The sequence below is a fragment of the Perca flavescens genome, chromosome 20 (assembly GCF_004354835.1).
Source record: "Perca flavescens isolate YP-PL-M2 chromosome 20, PFLA_1.0, whole genome shotgun sequence".
Lineage (NCBI taxonomy): Eukaryota > Metazoa > Chordata > Actinopteri > Perciformes > Percidae > Perca > Perca flavescens.
In genome coordinates, this window is record NC_041350.1 from 22,477,921 (window position 1) to 22,499,997 (window position 22,077).

The 22,077-nt window shown below is 43.8% G+C and overlaps 1 protein-coding gene across 1 annotated transcript; it reads left to right on the forward strand.

Annotated features, from left to right (window-relative positions):
• The first annotated feature begins 1,906 nt into the window (after positions 1 to 1,906).
• On the forward strand, positions 1,907 to 21,866 carry plppr3a (phospholipid phosphatase related 3a). Its single transcript, XM_028566379.1, has 10 exons — positions 1,907 to 1,937; positions 3,421 to 3,570; positions 8,232 to 8,335; positions 8,812 to 8,997; positions 11,237 to 11,366; positions 12,671 to 12,866; positions 15,810 to 15,867; positions 18,501 to 18,674; positions 19,587 to 20,411; positions 20,856 to 21,866. The coding sequence occupies exons 1-10, from the start codon at positions 1,907 to 1,909 to the stop codon at positions 21,864 to 21,866; spliced, it is 2,865 nt and encodes a 954-aa protein (XP_028422180.1).
• The last annotated feature ends 211 nt before the right edge of the window (positions 21,867 to 22,077 follow it).

Genomic DNA, 22,077 nt, shown 5'->3' on the forward strand with positions numbered 1-22,077 from the left:
GTGTTACCATGGAGCACTTAAGCATTTAGTCTTTGTGTGACTCATGGATTATTATGTTTGTTTATTTAGTCAGATAAGGGATAAAACTTGAATACTTTTTTAAGCTCTCAGTTAATTACTTCATCCCATTGTAACTAACTACTCAGTCTTACAAAATGATATATACTATAATCTGCAATTAGACAAAGGTTCAGTCAAAGTAAAGTGTGGGATTGCAGGTGCAGTTGCTACATTGTGGCACAAACCCAGAGACTTCTCTGAGAAATGCCTGTGTTCCTGTGGCCACTTAGGAGGTAGTGTAAGCACTACTCCACCCGATGGTATAATGCTATTGTTTAGCTTGTCATGTAATGACAGCTTTCAACCACACAGAGGCACTTGAACATGTCCCAATAGGCACGTGAATGTAGATTGTGGAGTGGAGATACCTGCAGAGAATCACATTATGGATATTTTTTCCTGAGAGTGAGACGGAGACATGCACTCATTTTCAATCATTACGTGTGTGTGTGTGTGTGTGTGTGTGTAGTGACTAGTATATTTGCTAGTCAGTCACACTTCAGTCACCCCATGAGGCGGTGGCCTAGATAACATGGCAGAGCAGATCATTGTTACACATTTCATCTGTATTGATCTATAGTGTTGTATTTCATATTGCAGTGGAGTGTTTCCTTAACCACATAGTCATAGTAACATGAATACTCTTTTTAAAATACCATGTACTATAGTTCATTGACAACTGAGTGCTTATATGAAATGTGACACTAGGTGAAGGGAGAATAGAAATTGATGCCTCTAAGTATAATTGTTCAGTGCAGATGAGAGCTAACAGCCTGTGGGATGTTTGAAGAGGATGATAGAGGGAGAGAGAGAGAGAGAGAGATGGGTGGGTGTAGCATGCTGATGATTAAGTGCCGACCAGACTGTATAAAGTGAAGATAATCGCACGGTGATGAAGCCAATCAATCACATGATCCCTGCACTTGGACATGGTTGGATTCTCCTTGTTGTAATAAAATAAACAATGGTCTCTATGTCAGGTGACGGGGTGCACTGGATGGGTTGTGGGGAAAAAAATCAATCAGAATCCAATCGCAGAATTGTGTGGGCTTTCATAGATTGATGGGTGAATGTGTCCACCTGCAGAAATCTACCTAGATGGTTTCACGCAACACATATGTGAAGCGTGTGCCTTCCACTGCCTCAGCCTGGAAGTCTGCATTTACTATATGTGCATATGTGTATGTGTTTATGTGTGTGGGTGTCTGCATGTGGTATGAACACATCGGAGTCGGCCTTTTGCTCAGACTCAGTAATTGGGTCACATGTGTGAACGGCAGTCAAGAAGAATTTTAATCAAACTTAAGAATCCCCAATGTACATCCCTGTGGCAATCAATTACCATCCAACTGGCGTTAATGGTAAAGAGTGCTGATAATGCACTGATTCTGTATTAAAGAAAATACAATTGTCGAGATTTTTGCATCTCAGAGGTACTGTTACTGTGACCAAATGAACCATGTTGAGAGGAGTAGGAGTAGTCTGTGGGAAGCAGAGAACAGTGTTCATCCACCTCCACCTCACATGTCTCTCTCTCCCTGCCTCTCTATAGTGCTTTGTCTAGTAGGTAAATAGGAGCCAGGCACTGTGAGTGATGAGTTTATTAGCTGCTACCAGCTGTGACCAACCCTTGGGTATTGTCGGCGGGGTGTTGGTGGCGGTGTGTGCGTGATGTTGTCGGGGTGGGGGCTCTGGGCAGGGAATGAGGAGGGGGAACAGGGGAGGGAGTTAGAAACGAGGGAGTACCCGATGAGAACCAGAGAAACTCCCTGGCAACCGGAGACAGGATCAACACTAAATGGGGCGCCCCCCATTCATCTAGCAAGGAGCAGCGACACAGAGCCAAATGACAGGGATTGAGAGAGAGGAGAAGGAAGGTGGGGGTGGGGGTGCTCCTGTGTGTGCAAATATTTGAATGAGTGTAAAGCCATTGGAGGCTGGTCAGCAGGCAACTTCCTCCCGCTTTGCACCCTCTCAAATTAGTCTGCACAGATAACTGCTGCAAGTGTCCCCAAATGTGTCACAACAACCAGTTCTAACAATACTTGACCTGAGTGATAAAACAATAAATAAAAAATGTAGAGAGGAAACGACAGGAGTGCTAAATGGATGTAAAGTTCAGTTTTAAGCCCTTATTAAGAATTGATAACCGTGGGAGCAAAAGATATGGATCTCTTACAGGGAACATCTTCAGCAACCACAGAAGTGCACGTGTGCCGCAAACGCAACACACGCACGCACAAGTGCACGTACAGCCGACTCTTTGATGTTAATAGCTGCAATGTCATTCGTGATGAGTCAGTGAAACCAGGAGGTGTCTGCGAATGTTTCTTAATGTGAATGTGGGGCTTTTTAAACGGTGCGTGCGCACGTGTCCACGAGCTCCGTACCGGATCCTCCGGGCAGAATCCAAATGCACCACAGTGGTCAAACGCCTGCCACACCCCTCTAGAGTAAACAAAGGCCGAGACAGCCATCGTCCCTGGCAAGAAAAAGAGGTTGAGGTTCAAACAAACCAATCTGATGGTATTTGCACGAGGCGCAGCCTATCTGGTGCTGAGCCTAATAGCATAATAACAATGAAATTGGCTCCTGTTTATAATTGAGAGGTTATATTTAACCCCCCCTCGCTTTTACGCACACATGCGCAGGCCGCGTTTACTCCACACATGCACACACATCTTCCAAAATGTACCCCTTTGTCTCGGTCGCCTCACGGTGGTAGCCCCGAAACAGGAATTCAGCAGGGAAAGGAGAGAAGTGTGTATGTGTGGACCAGACTGTCTCCTCCCCCAACCATAAGCGCACACACACCACGCTCTCTCCTCCCCCTGTACCCCTCTCCCTCCTCCTCCTCCTCCTCCCAAACCCTGCTCGCCCCCTATGCCTTTGTGCGTGTATGTGCGCGCAGTGAAGCTGCCCGCGTACCCGAAAACCGTGTGACGGATGCCTTGCATAGAAAATAAGCTATTTTTGGAATATCAAATGTATCCGTGTTATACATTCTATGGGAAATAAGAAAACTTGCAGGTGCGAGTGAAGGGGAGACACCGGCTGGACGCACGTGAATTTCTGACTTATCCAAAGCCAGGAAATAGAAAGGAGGAACGCGTTGCCAGCAAGTGCCGCAAATTGGACTTTCCACCATCAGCAACCCTCCCTCTCCTCTCCTCTCCTCTCTCCTCTTCTCTCTCTCTCTCTCTCTCTCTCTCTCTCTCTCTCTCTCTCTCTCTCTCTCTCTCTCGCCATCCGTGCTCCTCCTCTGTGTGTCTCCCCACTTACTCCCATCCAACCTCCTTCTCCCAGTCTCCTTTAGTGATCCCAGAATAGCCTCACGCCGGAGCGCTCTCTAAATATTAGTGGAGGGGTTTGGATTTCGGGGTGACTTGGGAGTCGCTCGAGATGGATTAAAGAGACGGTGCACCGCGAAACTGGAGCAGCACACGCGACCACGCCGGGGGGGAAGGGGGCGACGGGACTCGGTGAATTCACGGAGCCCCCGGGACAGAGGTGAGTGCTCCGGCTGTCCGGTAGCATTGTGGCTCTCTTCCCCCGCATGCATCCCCACCCCCCCAGCAACCTTTATCAGCTCCTCCTGGCACAAGCTGAGAAGCGAGCAGGGGAAAAATCAGCACATGGTTTTCACGTTCATAATTCATGATCTCATGTACGCAATAATCTGCTGATTTCTGCTTCTTCTGTGTTGGAGTAACAGCGATGTTATCAATAGCCTATACGGCATTGTGATCTTCTTTTTTTTTTTTTTTTACTGTGGCTGCTTCTGATAGCTTCTAAAAATCTCAACTGACCTCCAGTAGGAGAAAACAGCAATTACAAACTAAATGCATGTTCAGGAAAACATCACTCCAGGAAATATGCAACCATCATTATGATGGTTGAATTGAATTTATATTAGTGGGCTTGATAGGAGCTTAAACTGATGGTTTATTCAATATAAAGGTAGGTGAGCTAGTTGTTTAAAGCCTTCTCCACAGTAAGTCGAGCATATGGCCCTTTATGTCTCTCTGGCTGTTAAGGCCCCTGCAGTGGACATGGCTTTGCAGCTATATAGCTGTAACTTTCTTGATGGATGAGTAGCTACATGGTGGATGGAAAATGGATAAACTGTACTGCTACACGTTATGGTCAACTCATTAATTCATTTTGAAGTTCATTTTTGTTAGCCATAGGTCATCATAAGAACAGACTTTAGACTTTACACTGTGCTTTCTGATGTGGATGTTCAGTCAATGGCCTGTTGGGAGACACCACGGATCCATGTCAGTGCTATACTATACTATACTATACTATACTATAGACTATAAGGTAAACATACTATACAGAAATATTTGCTTATGCAGAAGCAGACCTGTGTGGAATCAACCAAAACATTTCTCATAGCAAAATTTTGGGGGCTTTTTTTTGACAAAATTCAAATGCATACTAATGTGATGACATTTTATTTTGGGTGTTCCTTAAACAAAAATCAATAACATACATTGATAAGAACATTTGTAATGGCATGTCACACACTCTATTTGAAACTGAACAGTTACCCTAAGCCAAAGAAAGGTTTTTCCTTGTTTATTAAAAGGCATAATGCGCGCAATAAATGTATGTGATCGACATGTTTTCCGCTCTCTTCAAACCATTTCATAGCCCCTTTAAGTTCAAACACTCAACTATATTGTTCCATGCTAAGGCTGCAACTCACAATTATTTCCAATATGGATTAATCTGCCAATAATCTTCTTGATTAACTGACTGTTCAGTTTGTTTTTAAAATTAAAAAAGTAACACATCGTCACACCTAAGAACCTAAAACTAGGTGATGTTTTTGCTTGAAAATGACTCCATGATCAAAATAGGCAGAAAATGAATCTGCAACTATCGACTAATTGATTCATTGTCTGATCGTTTCAGCTCTATGTCATGGAGTACAGTGCTTAAATACTACTTCTATGTATACTATATAATAATACTCCTATGGGAGATTTTGGTATGGCATGTTTCATCAGTATTCACCAACACTATCATAAAAACATCAAATTAGGGATTTATTTTTGGAAGAATAGTGTCTATCCCTCCAGTAGTCTTCCAGACACTTGGATAATCAATGCTAAGTAGCGCTGAAGCTTTTTCTGGTAGCCCAACACCTTACTGAGACACTAGATATCTGGTTTTCCTGAAATGTATCAACCATCTGTCTATTACAGCGTACTTATATACTATGTACGAATGGTCCATGAGAACAGCCTGCGGGGTGGATGGGTGGTTCATAAGCTTTAAGCGGGGGAGCAGTGTTTGTGTCCCTGGGAAAACACAAGACTTTCACCCAGGAATTGTGTGTTTGTTTCCCGGGAGTACTACTTAAGGGGACCAGTTTTTCAATATGGTGTACATTTTTTCTAATATTAATTAGTCATTTTAAATGTAACTGTCGCCGTTGCATGACGATCCACTTTTGTCAGCTAAACTCAATGGCAACGGCCGCTGAAATGAGCGAGCCCCTCACGGTGCCCTGTACCCGGTAACATTTTCTTGGATAAATTTAAAGATAAAAGATAAAAGAACGCTAAATGTAACTGTCATGTGACAGGTTGTTACGTTACATGCCCTGGCAGTCGCTGTAGTTTCATATAGGATATCATTTGAATTGTTACGCGTACGTTTTCGTACGATATCATACCACCCCGTCCACGAGAATGCGTTGCACCCCAAACTCCTCCCTACGCGGACCAAAGCCCTCTTATTCAACTGAAGTGAATGTAGCAATAAACACATGGAATACATACCAATTTCGGTACACTGCTTTTCGTAGCTATATGTACGAATGGTTCATACTGTACTACACCATACCACCATCATCCATTATCAGTGACGCTACTCAACACTTAGCCTGATGTGCAAAAAACACATTGCACCACAGTGTACTGTGCAATACCATACTATACTCCTCGTCTATACTAGTCTGTCTGTAACACCTCCACCCCCACGCCTGTGTTGGTGGTCACTGAGTCTTGTATCTTCCTCGCCGTCTAACAGACTGACAGACTGTTTCTGTCCACCTCTCTCTTTCACACACACACACACACACACACACACACACACACACACGTAATGTGCATTGCTTAGACTATACATACATGCAAACACTGCCATGATGTTTGCAAGCACAAGCATAAAGCATGCACATTTTGCCATCACACATCGTACCCCAGAGGACAAATGCTGGTTTGATAGATAAACTGGCCTTCAGTAGTGTGTGTGTGTGTGTGTGTGTGTGTGTGTGTGTGTGTGTGTGTGTGTGTGTGTGTGTGTGTGTGTGTGTGTGTGTGTGTGAGCTGAGGTTTAAGTGCTGACTGGAGTAGGTCACAGAGACCAAGCGGCTGGGAGAGTGACACCCAGGACCCAGCGTCTTCCTAAGCTGCTTTTGGCTACACTGAAATCCACCCATCCCAATATTCTCTCTGTCTCAGATCCTCACCCACCTCCCTCTCCCCCCACCAGCACTACCAGCCATACACATACTGTATATACAATCTGGAGCTACACATTTCCGCTTTTTAAAATCATTCCTCTTCGTTGTGTCTTTGATCTCCGCTTATCTTGTCCCCAGTTCTCTCCTATTCTCCTTTCCTCTATTCTCCTTTCCTTTCCTTTCCTCTCCTCTTCATTTCCAGCGGTCATGGAAATTACACTGAGAACTCTTTGATTCTCTGTGTCGTACACCGCCTCAGGTTCAGGCCCTCTCATCTCATCTCAGAAACCGATAAAAGGAGGATGGAGGAAAAGAAAAAAGGGGGGAGAGGTCGAGAGAGAGGTGTTAATACAGCAGGACGGATGACAAGAAATGGTGTAGAAAGGTTGAAGAAGCAGAGAAAGGGATTGGTAGACAGATATGCTGTGAAAAGACAAAACAGTGGAGAAAAAGAAAGGCAGAGAAAGTGCCAGTGAGAGAGAAATAAGCAAAGCAAACACAGAGCAAACAACAATAAAATGCAGAGACAGGAGATGAAGGAGGCAGAAAGAGGTAGAGATGCCGAGACAGCATTCAGGCAATATGAGTTTCTTTAAGCAAAGTATTTTTGGAATCGAAGCCTCAGATCAGCTGGTTTTGTGCTCATATTCAGTCTGCCTTATATTTGTCAATTTGTCTGCCAAAAAGAGGGAAATTGCAAATAGAAAATGTCCTTTACACAATAATGGGATACCAACACTCTCCACTGAAACCCATTCTAAATAGTGTAATTGATTTTAGCTGGTTCAGCAGGTCTGTGACAGGTTTCATTGCATGTTTTAGAGAGTGACACAACTGATCCTCACATTCATCATAATGGCTAGTACGTATTTAATTTATATTAAAAAGTCAACACTGACCAAACAAAAGCAAACCAAGATATCAGGACAGCCGTGGATGTTGGTAGAAAGAAGAACTACACAAAGAAAAGGAGAATTCAAGAGAAAAGCGTTAAATGAAGGCAGATTGGCAGGAAAGAGGAAGGGATAGATGGAAGGTGATTGAGAAAGTGAAAAGTAAAATGGGACACAGAGAGGTAAAGCGGGTGAGATTGAGGGAGCGAGAAGGAAGGAAATGGGTAGAGGACAGATGTAGAGATTAACGGGCAGAAAGGAGAGAAATAGGGAGCTGTAGGGAGAGCTGTGAATATTTAACACTGTTTAGTTTTCCATTCGGGCCCTTGGCTCTTACTTCTCTCTGAGGCCTTTTGATCGCCTACAGGTTACTGATGGCATGATGTGTGTGTGTCTATGAGTTTGTGAGGAAGATGCATTTAGTGTGTAAAAACCATTTGGACATTAAAAAATGTCATATTTCTGTTTGTAGATTTTACCATGTTTTTTTTTTTAGCATCTTAATAACCTTGTGTGTGTTTGTCTGTGTGCTGGGTGTATAAAAACTAATAGTGCACCAAACAACACTTTGACAAAATTGCTCAAAATACATTACATACATTTTACTAACAAGAGGTCACACTCTTTAAACTAATGCATTTTAATGTGTGCACTATAAAACATTTCAGGCTTATTAACCCCACCTTTGAAAACTTTTTGAACCAATGTTTTATCATCAGATCCAGTCCAAACCTGACAGAAGTTAGTGTTCTGAAGCCTCCTCTCTGACATTTCTTTGCAATCTGTTATCCCAACAGGCTGTGACTGGTCCCACCCCAAGATGACTTCCCCCAAAAACAAAGCCAAGAAGAAACCACCCAAAGACAGCATGACGCTGCTGCCATGCTTTTATTTTGTAGAGGTATGTATTGGTGAATCACCTTTTTATTTTTTTTTATAAAAACAATGCTTGGTCAACATGACATCTACCGAATCCATCACAAAGCTGAATCACTCTTTCTGCTCTATTGAGTCATACTAGTAGTGAGTTTTATGGTGATTGTGTGTCGTGCAACTGAGCCCTACTGAAAGCAGAGTTTGATGTTTTCAGTAGTGTGTTCAAAAATATTATGATGTCATCACTTTCTTCTCATCCTTTTGTGTGTGTGTGTGTGTGTGTGTGTGTGTGTGTTTGAAGGTGTGTGTCAGTTGTTGTGGTAAAAGCTGAGATAAAACACTGGATGAATAACACCTTTCCAGGCAAATATGAAATGCTATTCACGCTTTGCTTTGTCCTTGTCCTTGTGTGTGTGTGTGTGTGTGTGTGTGTGTGTGTGTGTGTGTGTGTGTGTGTGTGTGTGTGTGTGTGTGTGTGTGCGTTTGCGTGTGACTGTCTAGCTCCCAATCGTCCTGTCCTCCTTGGTGTCCCTGTACTTCCTGGAGCTGACAGATGTGTTGTCCCCGGCGATGGTGGGCTTCCGTTGCCATGACCGTGACCTCTCCATGCCGTACGTGGAGACGGGGGATGAGCTCATCCCTCTGCTGATGCTGCTGAGTTTGGCCTTCGCTGGTCCTGCAGCGTCCGTAAGTCATTCGCAAGCTAGTCTAACGTTCACCTGCTAGACTGGTTTAGTTCCATTCATGGACTTCCATGGTACCAAGTACCAAATTCTCTCAAAAGTAGATAAATATGCTCTTATATTTCCTCAAAGATGGATAGCTGATCTAATGGATTTCTACATGACAAAATATGTATTCACAAATTTTCCTGTTATCAGAAAAATAGGATTACATCAAACCAGTAAGTGTCCCGTTTAAATGCACACACAGCGTAGCCATAGTGAATAAACGCCTGCAGTGAAAGCATATTTTATACACAGCAGTTCCATCTTCTATGCAATTGATGCTTTTGGTATGTAAATGTGGGTCAACACTGGAGAATGTGTATTTTTCTCAAAAGGAGCGGCTTCTTGGTCCTACAGAGATAAACACAAACTGAGCTACAGGTAGGCTAGACTCACTGAGCTTAGCTCTAACGCCACATATGGCGCTTTTCCATTACATGGTACCTACTTGCCTCGCCTTGACTCTACTCGCCTTTTTTGTTTTTCCATTACGAAAAAAAGTACCTGGTACCTGCTAACAGGTACTTTTTTTAGTACTGGCTCAGTCGAGGTTCCAAGCGAGCTGAGGCGAGCTGAGAAGGTGACGTGAAACCCTGCAGGCTGCTGATTGGTCGGAAAGAAGCGTCACTGATCACTGCATTGCTAGCGAGAGACGGCATTTTTAAATAGTTTAGCCAGCGGTGTTTTTTTGCTGCCGGAGGCTCCACGCAGAGCTTTCTCCGTAGCATACAAGTGGCCTGATGGTTATACTGGTGCGCTGGTGTGTGCATGTGTGATGTGTGTGGGTCGAGTCGCCGTATGTGTGTGTGTGGGGAGCTAGTGAGCGAGGGAGAAGTGAGAGAGTGACGGCGATTATTTCAAGAGTTTAGTAGCGACTCTAGAGTCATATATATGTGACCACGGTGGGAAATCTGGAGCAGTAAACGTTAACTATCTCTTTGATATCCTGTTGTTTACGGAGAAGGAGAACCAGGAAATGCGTCGGGGGGAAATGCGACGCCACTAAGCCACGCCCACGGCAGTCGCTATGACAACCAGCCACGCTGAGGCGATACTAAAATCTGCAATGGAAAACGGACGCACGGCGAGTAGAGTCGAGTAGAGTCGAGGCGAGTCGAGCAGGTACCATGTAATGGAAAAACGCCATTATAGAGAAACCAAAGCCATCCCGAGCTTTATCTTCAGTTCCAAGTTCAATATCCGCTCTCTTTTTAGCTCGGTTTTGGTCTCCACCAACTCATGAGAAAAATATCTTGATCTTTGGCTTGCTCTGTGTTTGACTTTGTTCACTAGGTAGGCGCTAATATTCCAGCGTGGTGCTGGTCAGGTAGCGTACATTTTGTTTATCAGATCTTTTTTTCACCTGGAAACTGAACTGATGAATGCAGAATTTGCGATCTGTATCACCTAAAGCGGAAAAAAAAGCTTGTTGACTAATAATTCCCTGTGGATTTGTCATTGAGCAACATTTGATCCACTGTTCATGTAAAAATGTTTACTGGTGAAGCTTTACAAGAACAAAACTTCCCATATCATAGTCAGAAGGATAAATCTTGTCTCAGAGGGTTAGGGATCTAATGTGTCTTGGGGTTTGGGGTTTTGTTTGTGAGTTCTACACACACACACACACACACACACACACACACACACACACACACACACACACATCACACAGACACGCTTGTGTACAGACAAATACATAAATCACAGAAATATGCAAACATGCAGCAGCTCCTCCAAACAGCCACAAAGCAAATTCTATTTGCAAAATCAATGGACACATTGAAATATACACACCTGACATTCCAATACACACCATCAAACACCTCTCCCCCCCCCCCCACCAATCAATACAAAGACGACACACACACACACTGCTAATCCATCAGCAGCATGGAAACGAGCAGAGCCCTCCAACACTCATCTATCACTCAGATTGGAAGTGATCACTATTCAATAGCACCTTGTCTCCATTTTCCCTCCGTAGCTCTCTCTCACCGTATGATGACCGTCACACAAAGGGATTTGACATTAAAAGCACTTTAACCCTTTTTCCTCTCTATTTTTTTTCCCCTTTGTCTCTTTCTTGCTTTGTTTCTCTCTCAGTCCCTTACGTTTTGCACTATACAACATAAATGTAGTAGAAATGTAGCAAGTTTCCACAAACTTTACCTACTGCTCTCTCTCTCTGTCTGTAGATTATGATGGGGGAGGGCCTGATGTACTGTTTGCAGTCCAAACTGAAGACATGTCCCAAGTCGGAGAGTAGCATCAACGCTGGAGGCTGCAGCTTCAACTCCTTCCTACGCAGAACCGTACGCTTCGTCGGTATGTCCAACTAAAAATCCTTTTGGGGCTTTTTGGAGGGAGTTTTGGAGGATACGTGGCTGTTGCTATGGAAAAATTAACGGTTGTAATGTAGCTTGCCTCAGGGGTCATCTTTTGGAGGGACTCATTAACCGCATTGTTTGTCAAGCGGCATTGTTTTCTCACGGATGCTTATTCTGTTGGCGATGAAGAGGCATTTTAAAATGATCTAAAACAAGCACCGAAACGATTCCTTATTCGGTGTATTTAAGTTAATTGGGAACTGCGTAAGTGTGACACTATAGTAGAAGCCATGTTTAAATTTTTGTCAGTTTTTGTCTATCATCTACTGGCTTGACCTCCTGTGAGTTGATTCTGACAATGCTCTAAAGGTTTAATGAGACACACAAGAATATATACTTTCTCTAACAATGGCTCCATTCACTTTGATGACGTGAGAGTAGACCGATAAGAAAGAGGCACCAGAGGAAAGGGAAGATTGATTCAAGGTAGGTTCACGCAGATAAATCTTCAGGAAGGAAAACAATGTAACAATTTGATACAAATTTATGATACCAATTCAAATAGATGAGAGAGACTTTGTTCAGAGGTTTTTACAGAATGGAATGTAACGTATTCACAACAGTCAGTTTCACCATATGCTTATGTTGCATTGTGTTTCATTTCTCATATTTTATGAGTTATCACTGTCCAAATGCAGTGTATTTAAGTCAATTGGCAACTCATGCATATGGCCATCGATACAGAGGACTAATCCTTTAAAGTAAGGTCAGTGGGAGATTAAAATGTCCCCATCTCTAGTTCACAATTGGTCCTTTAGGCTAACAACAGAGTCAACATTGTAAAGAACTGCCCGCTGACAGTAAAGAACGAAATGCTGTTGTTTTTTTAAGATGGAAATCAGTTTTGGCTCAGACAAATTGCTTAACTTACCGGCTGAGCCTCCAACTTGATTCCACTTTTTAGAGTAGGGAAATAAGCAAATTACATGACTTGAAAAGAAATAGACTTGATATAATGCTCCATGAGAATTACCTCGAGGCATACGTTGAGCTTTGAAGTGAAAAGAGTAATTAATTCACCTTGCCAAATTTCACTGTCTGCAGAAAAGCTTTAGACGGTAACAAACTGAAGGCTTGGGGTGTCACTTTGGGTCGTTGGAGTGAATTTTGTGTTTTTTTTTTTTTTTTTTTTTTAATCCGCAACTGCAGGTAATCATAAGTGAACAGCTCATAGCCTAGTGAAGAAAACACTAGGGGCTTTTTGTTCATCTACTATCTCTGTCTCTTACCTCTCTCCCTCAGGTGTTCATGTATTCGGTCTCCTGGCAACAGCCCTGGTGACAGATGTCATCCAGTTAGCAACTGGTTACCACGCCCCTTTCTTCCTCACCGTCTGCCAGCCCAATTACACGGCCCCGGGAGTCTCATGTGACAACAATGCCTACATCACACGGGACATCTGCATGGGCAAAGACCAGTATGCCATCATGTCAGCAAGGTAAGACACATAGATGCATGTAGAGAGCTTTAAAACCGCTTCCATGGACACATAGAAAGTCTCCATCTTCCTGAATTCAAAGTCTGCATCCACTTATACAAAACATACAGTATGAACACAAACAGATATAAAGTGCATTTATTACAGGATATTAGTGTATACTTCTTATTTTCCAAGCAGGCTGCTCCAATGCCATTAAATAAGAATTTAGCCATGTTAGATCCCTTTGCTACAGAACACATTGAGTTACAGTAATAAAAGGATTTACGGTAATTGCAGAAGGACCCCAAACCACTTAATATGCAACTCTACTGTATAGCCTACTACTGACTTACAGTGTAGGCTACTTCTACATCAGAGGAAGACATTGTGCTATATATTTACCTGACAGAGAAAGCTGCAGATTCCGAATGTAATCACAAAATATCACAATGACAATGTGGAGTAATCAGACATTAGCTTCATGGACTCATGGCAGCGCGCTACCCATCCAAGTGCCATGCCATGTCCAAACAACGTCAAACTTGGCACCACACTTATTCGTGCCCGTAGCAAGACAACTGTCAAGTTTGAAATCCATCGGACTAACGGTTCGAGAGATATGCGCATAACACACACACAGACACATACGCACACACAGACAGACAGACATTCCTGCAATTTATAGATAGATACTGAATATAGCTACACAGCCCTATCGCTGGGTGGTGGTGGTGATGGTGGTGGTCGGTTTCTGCAGCCTGTCTACAGCTCTGGGGAAAAAGCTGTTGCGAAGCCTGTTGGTGCATGCTCCTAGGGTCCTCAGTCTGCCTGAGGGGAGGGTGGTGTAGAAGAGGTTTCCAGGGTGTGAGGGGTTTTGCTGGATGCTTGCGGACCGTGTGAGGAGATGGCTTAAATGGATGTCGCGCAGATTTGGCAGGGGGGAACTGACAATTCTCTCAGCCATCTTCACAACCCTCTGCAGGTCTTTTTTGTCCGCAGCAGTGCAGCTAGAATACCACGCAGTACAGCAATATGTTAAAATGCTTTCAATTGTGCGCCGGTAAAAACTAATCAGCAGTCTCTGGGGACGCCTGTATTGTATACATGCATTTGAAGAGGATTACAGGAGATTAAAATAGAAGAGTGAAATTGTTGTTTCATTTGGATTTCAGAAATAATACAATATTTGCTTATCAATGATATGCTGCTTAGTAAAGTTAAGTGCGTATTTGCACGCAAGACTTACAATGCCCTAACAAATTCTCAGTGTTCCCAGCTGTAGCATCTCACTTGCAGGTGTTGTAGCTAAGTTTGGCTTCTGAAGAAACTCTTTAGCAGCACAAAGTGTAACAAACAGACGGAGGTCAGACAAAGCAGCTACAGCATATGGGTATTAGACAGGCATAAGTGCATACAGACAGAAAAGAGCCGATATAGGCATTATCCTAGTAGTACAAACACACACGTTTGTTAGGACTCATATTTACGTAATGCATTCCCTAGCTCCTAAAACTAACCTCAAAGGATTATTTCAACATTTTGGATAATATGCCCACTTGCTTTCATGGTGTAGAGTTGGATGAGAATATTGATACCACTCATATATTAAATATAACTGGTTATGATGGTTATATTGATGCATACATCTAGCCTTTTTACAAGGGGTTAGCCGGACTATTTCTTGGACAAGAGCAGTTCCTTGGAGACTTCAGGAAGTTACTCACCTTGCACAGCAGCTGGATTCTTTCGATATCGATGGATCACAAGATCACACGAAAAAAATGTGCGTTTGTGTCCGAACCAACCTGGTTCGGACCAATCAGAGTCCTGTGAGGAGCTACAGGCAGCTGCGATGTGGTTTAGAGAGGCAACTGTTTGTTCAAAACAACAATGGCGGCTAATAAAAGAGGTTAGCGTTATATTGGAATTGAAAGAACGACTTTCTCTGTGAAAAAGATGTTTTACCTCTCCTCCCGACTGGCTTCACCACAAGTTTGATAGAAAGATGATTAATTTAATCACCTGCCAAGTATTTTTTGAAAGTGCCTGCCCTTTTCCAAACTGTTTCCAATGACGCCTTCTCGGATGGTTCTGTGTAACCAACCATCTGGCTTGTCAGGTTAGGAAGTTACTGCACCCAGACAAGAAATAGTCTGGCACATAACCAAACGTGCTGTCCAACAGAGCCAGGCTACTGTATCTGTTTCCCTGTTCCAACGCTTTGTGCTAAGCTAAGCTAACCGGCTGCTCGCTGTAGCCTTATATTGTTTGGACAGATATGAGAGTGGCATCAATCTTCTCATTTAACTCTTGGCAAAGCAAATATTATATTATTTCCCAAAATGTTGAAATATTGCTTTAACAATCAAAACTAAATGCCTAACCCCAACAATTAGCATAAATGTGACCTAGATCTAATTCTAGCTTGAATCCGAAAACCCAAGCCTTGACCCTCAAACAGACTTTTGAAAAAATAAGGAACAACACACACACACACACACACACACACACACACACACACACACACACACACACACACACACACACACACACACACAGGTTTAGCCCTGAGTGGGAGGAGGTATATACAATGATAAACACACTCACACAAACAGTGCCTTAGTAAGGCAAATTAAATGAGATTTATGATTCAGTTTTCTAAACTCTTAATTAGCAGCTTTGACCTCAACTCATTCACTCTCCCCTAATGTTCCCACTAATGCCCCATGGTATTCTGTTTGTGTTTATTAATGCTCACATCCAAGGACGCACGCTCAGTTTGACAAACACACAGTCACACAGGTTTTTAATGTCAAATACGACCACGACATCACAAACAGCTTTATTCAGATTTATTCAAGAGGCAAGAAACACACTCAGCTTTTTTGTGAATACATAAATCTCTCTTTGTCTCTCTGACTTGCCTCTTTCACACCTAACTCTTCCCCTTTCTCCCCCCAGGAAAACATTTCCATCCCAGCATGCAACGCTCTCTGGCTTCGCTGCTGTCTATATCTCCGTAAGCACTTCTGTGTCTTACTTGCCTTCTATGTTTGTGTATATTGAGTATGATGTATTTCTTTTATATACTGTATGCTTGCATGTGGTTGTGTATGTGTTTAGGGTTTAATGGGTGCATCTCTCTTATGAACAGTCCATTCACTGTCACTGTTTCATTTACATATTCTTAAAAATCAAATCGTGATACGCTAATACTACAGCAGTGTTTTTGCACTACATTTCTTTAACTTTCATGCATTTTCATGAGTTTGCGCACTTGATAACTATCCAGATGTTCCTCTATTTAACGAACGTTGCTGCTGGCAACATAAGATTAGTTCCTGCATATCAGAGGATTTTTTTTTAGCTGGAATGAAATCACTGTCACTCCATACATAAATCACAATTGCGTCACGCTGTTTACTCACTGAGAGATTTCCAGATTTCAGACAACAGTACCCTCAAGCCAAAAGAGCCATCCAAAAAATAAAAAAATCCAAAAATCTTTGTAAAGTCTTTTTAGGTCAGATTTCTGTTATTACATCCTAATTCATATTGGTAGGATATTTTTGTCATTCTGTAGTTTGGTGCTGACAGCAGCAGCATGTGAACTGTACGGCAGAGTAGCACTGTCACTTTCTCATGAGGTAACACCCTCCTACTCACACACACACACACACACACACACACACACACACACACACACACACACACACACACACACACACACACACACACACACACACACAAAACACACAAACTCCCTCCACCAATAGCTATTTCAGCTACTGGCCATACCACTGCTGCCTCACTGAGCCCAAAGTGTGCTCATTAAAACTCACCAGACTGGTTTCTGATGAGAGAGAAAAGGCAGGAGAGGAGGAGGAAAGCAGCTGTTTTGGTTGTTAGAGTTACAACAAACAAAATTGCAATATGATTTAGTGCAATATCCAAATCGCAGGGGCCCACAATATTTGTTAAAGGCAAAATATGTGTCAAACCATTCTGAATGAAGTATTGTGGTGCTGCAGAGACATCCCGGCCTACAAATCGTATCCTAAAGACTAAAGAAAAAAATCTTTGTTTGGTACAGATCCTCGCAATAAATCACACGTCAGTCATTTTTTTTTTTATTATTTATATTTTTCAATGAAAATGAGAATAATGATACAAAAATTATCATTCCCTCCAATATCGTGAATCATATGGCAATTGCAATATCAGTCAAAATAATCACAATTAGATATTTTCCTCATATCATGCAGCCCTACTGCCCACCACATTAAAACATGTATTTCTTGTATTCAGTCTCAAAAAACCTTTACAATGAAGTGAAATAATTCCACTTGCTTCCATACCTTCTCTTCACACACACATATATATATATATATATATATATATATATATATATATATATATATATATTTAAATATATATACACACACAGGCCAAAAGTTTGGACATTGTAGATTCTCAATGAAGGCATCAAAACAATGAATGAACACATATGGAATTATGTACTTTTTTATTAATAAGGGAACAAATTCCACTAATTAACCCTGACAAAGCACACCTGTGAAGTGAAAACCATTTCAGGTGACTACCTCATGAAGCTCATTGAGAGAACACCAAGGGTTTGCAGAGTTATCAAAAAAAGCAAAGGGTGGCTACTTTGAAGAATCTAAAATATAAGACATGTTTTCAGTTATTTCACACTTTTTTGTTAAGTACATAATTCCATATGTGTTCATTCATAGTTTTGATGCCTTCAGTGAGAATCTACAATGTAAATAGTCATGAAAATAAAGAAACACATTGAATGAGAAGGTGTGTCCAAACTTTTGGCCTGTACTGTATATACTGTATGTATTTTAGACATTTCCTGAAATTTGACAGAAATAGCAGATCACTTGACAATGTAGACAAAACTATTTCATGGCATTGGAAATAACTGAAATGTCACCCTTCTGACAGATTCTTGCTTTAAGAAAAGTTTCATTTTTATGCTCACTACTACATGGACAAGCTTGTTAAAATGGATAATTTTTGCAAAGTCTGCTTGTCTGTCACTCAGCTGTCCTCCACTTTATGTAATACAAATGTAGTGTGTGCATGCGGAGAATTTTGATGTAAATATATGAATGTATTCTTTCTCCCTTCCCGTGTCCCTCCTGCTTACTTCCCCACTCTGTTTTTCTGTCAAAGAATATTCATCTTAATGACTCTGTTAACTTCATACGCAGTCTACTTTTTTTGTCTTAAAACAGCTCATTAAGATGGTATCAGTTACAACATTTTCATGGAACAAAAAGAATATATTATTATTTTACTTTTTCAATATAATGTCACCTAAAGAGAATTCTTCAAATATTTGGAGTTGCATTGGAAACAAGGGAAATGACAGACAGATATGAGAGTGGTATCAATCTTCCTATGTAACGTTCGGCAAGTGTCTTTCCCAAAATGTCAAATTATTCCTAGTTTAAGATGAGTTTCTATAATTCATCTAAACTATAGGCTAAATCTTTCCACTGTTGAGGTCAAACCTTTGTTGCAGTGTCTTGTAATGCCTTTTAATGACATCTCCACCTCAGTCTCTGTTTGTCTGGCTACCTGTCTTTTGTATATTTATGTGTGCTTCTCTCTCCGCAGATGTATTTGAATGCCAGCATCAGCAGCACGACCAAGCTGCTGAAGCCTTTGCTGGTGTTTGCTTACTGCATGGCGGCGGGTCTCGCCGGGCTGACGCAGATAACTCAGCACCGCAGTCACCCAATAGACGTCTACGTGGGATACCTCATAGGAGCCGGCATCGGAGTCTACTTGGTTGGTTAAGCAAAGTGCACAGAAGCAAAATATTGTTTTTATGTGCAAAATCTATTCAATGGCCTAATTTATATAGCTGGTTTCATGATAAGTACACCTTTTATGCTAATATGACTCGCTGAAAGACATTTGAACAGGTGGAATTGTCTCGAAATGTATTTTCTATTTCAGGATTTAGTTTGTGAAATGAGCGCCAGCATATGTTTGTAGGCATTTAGGGATTTGTTTTTGTCCCCGGGGAATAGTTAACAGTCTGCAATGCAGCGTGGTGGAAATAACCAAATACTCACAAATAGATTTTTTTTCTTTCTTTAATTAAGTGGTTTAGTTGTTTTGCTGTGACTGAATTGTCCCATTGTATTATTCTAACGCTATCCCAGCATGTGCTAACAAATGCTTCTTTTTTTAATCACCTCTCCTCTCCGTGTGGCTTCCATACGTACTTCTCTCTCCTAGCAGTTTTTTTGGCGGGGTCTATATATAGCCTTTTCTATTACGGAGGGAAGGGAGAGAGAATGAATAATCCGATAAGAATTCTCTGGGACAATTTCACACTTGATTTTAAGAAAACTTGTCGGTGCCATTTTCCACGCTTCCCTCCTCCTTTCGCTCTCTTTCTCTCTCGTCTTTCACATTTTAATAAGGGCCACTTCCTCCTGTCATTAAAGGAGGAATTCTGAAAGAGAAAGGGGGGGGGGAGTGAATCATACTGACCTCAGACTACACAGGAAGGAGGAAAAATGCCTATTCATGCACTTGCTCCCCACTAATAGGAATACACTTTTTTTTTTATTCCTAAAACATTGAAGAGAATACATTTTCACGCTTCAGTCTTTCTTTAACATGCTGGGTACTTATTATCTCCTCATTTGTTTCTCCTCCCCTCCTTCCTCTCTGTATCTCCTTTGTCAGGCTGTGTACGCAGTGGGAAACTTCAAAGCATCAGACGAAGATGCTCCCTCTTTACAGAGGCTGACCCCAGCTCAGCAGAAGGACGGCTTGAGGGTGCTGAGCCAGCGGAGTCATGACTCCCTGTACAGGAAGACTCCCAGGGTGTCTGAGAGCAGAGAGGAGCTGGGGGCAGGGCTGGGGTCCGGGGCTCGCAGTAAGGTTAGGAGGGAGAAGGCGTCCCTGGCCTCCCTCAAACGAGCCAGTGCTGACGTGGAGCTCCTGGCAACCCGGGGTCCAATGGGCAAGGAGACCATGGTCACCTTCAGCAACACCTTGCCCAGAGTCGCTAACGGCAACAGCCCCATCTCCCCCTCAGACGAGCTGCCCACCCCGCAGCGTCACATGACTTTCCACGTGCCCTTCGACCCCCAGAGGTCTCGGCAGCTGGTGTCGGAGTGGAGGCAGCGCTCGCTGGAGGTCCGCAGCCAGAGCTCACGGGACGAGGAGGAGGGAACGGACGGGAGGGATGGAGGAGATGAAGGAGGAGCAGCCGGAGAAGGAGAGCAGGAGATGCCTTCCTCTCTTTATCCCACGGTGCAAGCCAACAAGGGCACCGCCACACCGACCGGAGCCAGGATGGTGGTGGCACCCCCACTCGTTCACATCCCCGAGGAGGCCTCTCGGCCGCCGCCTGTCTCCCCCAAGAGTGCCAAGACCCGCGCCAAGTGGCTGTCGCTCACCGAGGGAGGGGTGAAGGAGCCGGGACCAGGGCCGATCGCCGTGTCGACACCCCGTGTGCCCAACACGCAGCCCAACCAGCCGCCCAGCCAGCAAAGAGTCACTCAGGTGAGGAAGAAATTAGAAAATGAATGCCTGCCAATCATAATAATTACATTGTTTTGAGCAGTAATAATTTATTCTTTGATTTCTAGTGGCATTTGGCCAGTTCTTAAAAAATATAGTTTAGACAGGAGAAGAGATTTAACAGCTGCCAGACGCTGTGTGCGACACACCTGATTTTTTTTGACGGTGAACACAAAACAGAACAACACGAGTAGAAGCAATTTCACTGATTACTTTCCGATGTAAAATACTCTCGCAAGGGTTCAGACGCTTATTATAGTTGGAGTTAAAGGGTAACTTTTTTATTTTTTTTTCAACCTGGACCCTATTTTCCTATGTCTTTGTGTCTAAGTGACTGATGGGACATCAGTTCCAACAAGCTGCAATGTAACGTTCTCAGCATTTTACCTATGTTCATTCTGACTAGATGCTCATTCTGTCCTCCAGGTGATAGCCATGTCCAAGCAGCAGGGTCACGGAGTCTCTTCGTCCACCAAGGCGTCAGAAGGTGGATCCTCCTCCGGTGGTGGCTCCAACTGCTCCGAGTCGCCCTATTACCGGATCCCATCCGATCGTGACAGCTGCACTGGGAGCAACCCAGGGAGCATCGCCGGGAGCGGGAGCATCGTCACAATCGACGCTCACGCCCCTCACCACCCAGTGGTGCGCGTGTCGGCCACTAACGGCAAGCCGTGGGAGTGGAGAAACACCATCAGCGGGAACATGACGGCAGCCGACACGGCAGGGGACCAACACCGCGTGGCGCTGCAGCGACAGGACAATGTCAATCACTACCGGGACTACCGGACGCTCCCGGTGAAAACGGACTCGCTGTGCTCCTCCTCGGCCAGCGGCAGCGTCGAAGGAGGACCGGATCTGCCCCCCCTCCCCACCTGCTCCTCCCCTCTGCCTCCCCCTCCTCAGCTGTCATCCCCTCTACCGCCGCCGCCTCCTCACTCGTCTCCTTCCCCCTTGCCTCCCCCTCCTCACCCGAGCTCCTCCCCAATGCTCCCTCCTTTCCCTCACCCTGCATCCTCGCACATGCCTCCCCCTCCTCCCCTGTCCTCTCAGATGCCCCCACCGCCCCTCCCGTCGTCCTCCCAAATGCCCCCGCCTCCTCACCCATCCTCCTGTCAAATGCCCCCGCCTCCTCACCCATCCTCCTGTCAAATGCCCCCGCCTCCTCACCCATCCTCCTGTCAAATGCCCCCGCCTCCACATCCGTCCTCTTCCCCTTTGCCGCCACCGCCTCACCCCTCATCCTCCATGCCTCCACCTCCCCACCCATCCTGCTCCAGCATGCTTCCCCCTCCTCCCCATCCCGACTTGCTGATGGATGGCCACAGCCAGGCGCTGTCCCGCTCCTCCACCCTGCCTCGTCGGCCCTCTGTCTCCGCCCGCAGCCACGCCGAGCAGGAGCACTACTACAAGGCCATGCAGAATGAGCGCATGTTATAGTAAATGCACCATTGTCATACCAATATTGTACTTCGGAAGACTCGGCTGAAAGAGACGGTGAAACAAAGTAGGTTGTGGCAGGTGAATAGAGATTTATGACTTTTGAAAAATGACAAAAAAGGGTTTAGAGACTCTGAGACCAGAGCAGCAGCTTGGGTCAAAATGCTGGACATGAAGAGGCAGCGGGGGATGGGGGACCATTGGGAGGTCT

Coding starts and splice junctions, on each gene's coding strand:
- plppr3a (XM_028566379.1), top strand. CDS start 1,907: ATGACAGGGATTGAGAGAGAGGAGAAGGAAG. Junction 12,867..15,809: donor TATGCCATCATGTCAGCAAG/GTAAGACACATA, acceptor TTCTCCCCCCAG/GAAAACATTTCCATCCCAGC. Junction 15,868..18,500: donor TCGCTGCTGTCTATATCTCC/GTAAGCACTTCT, acceptor CTCTCTCCGCAG/ATGTATTTGAATGCCAGCAT.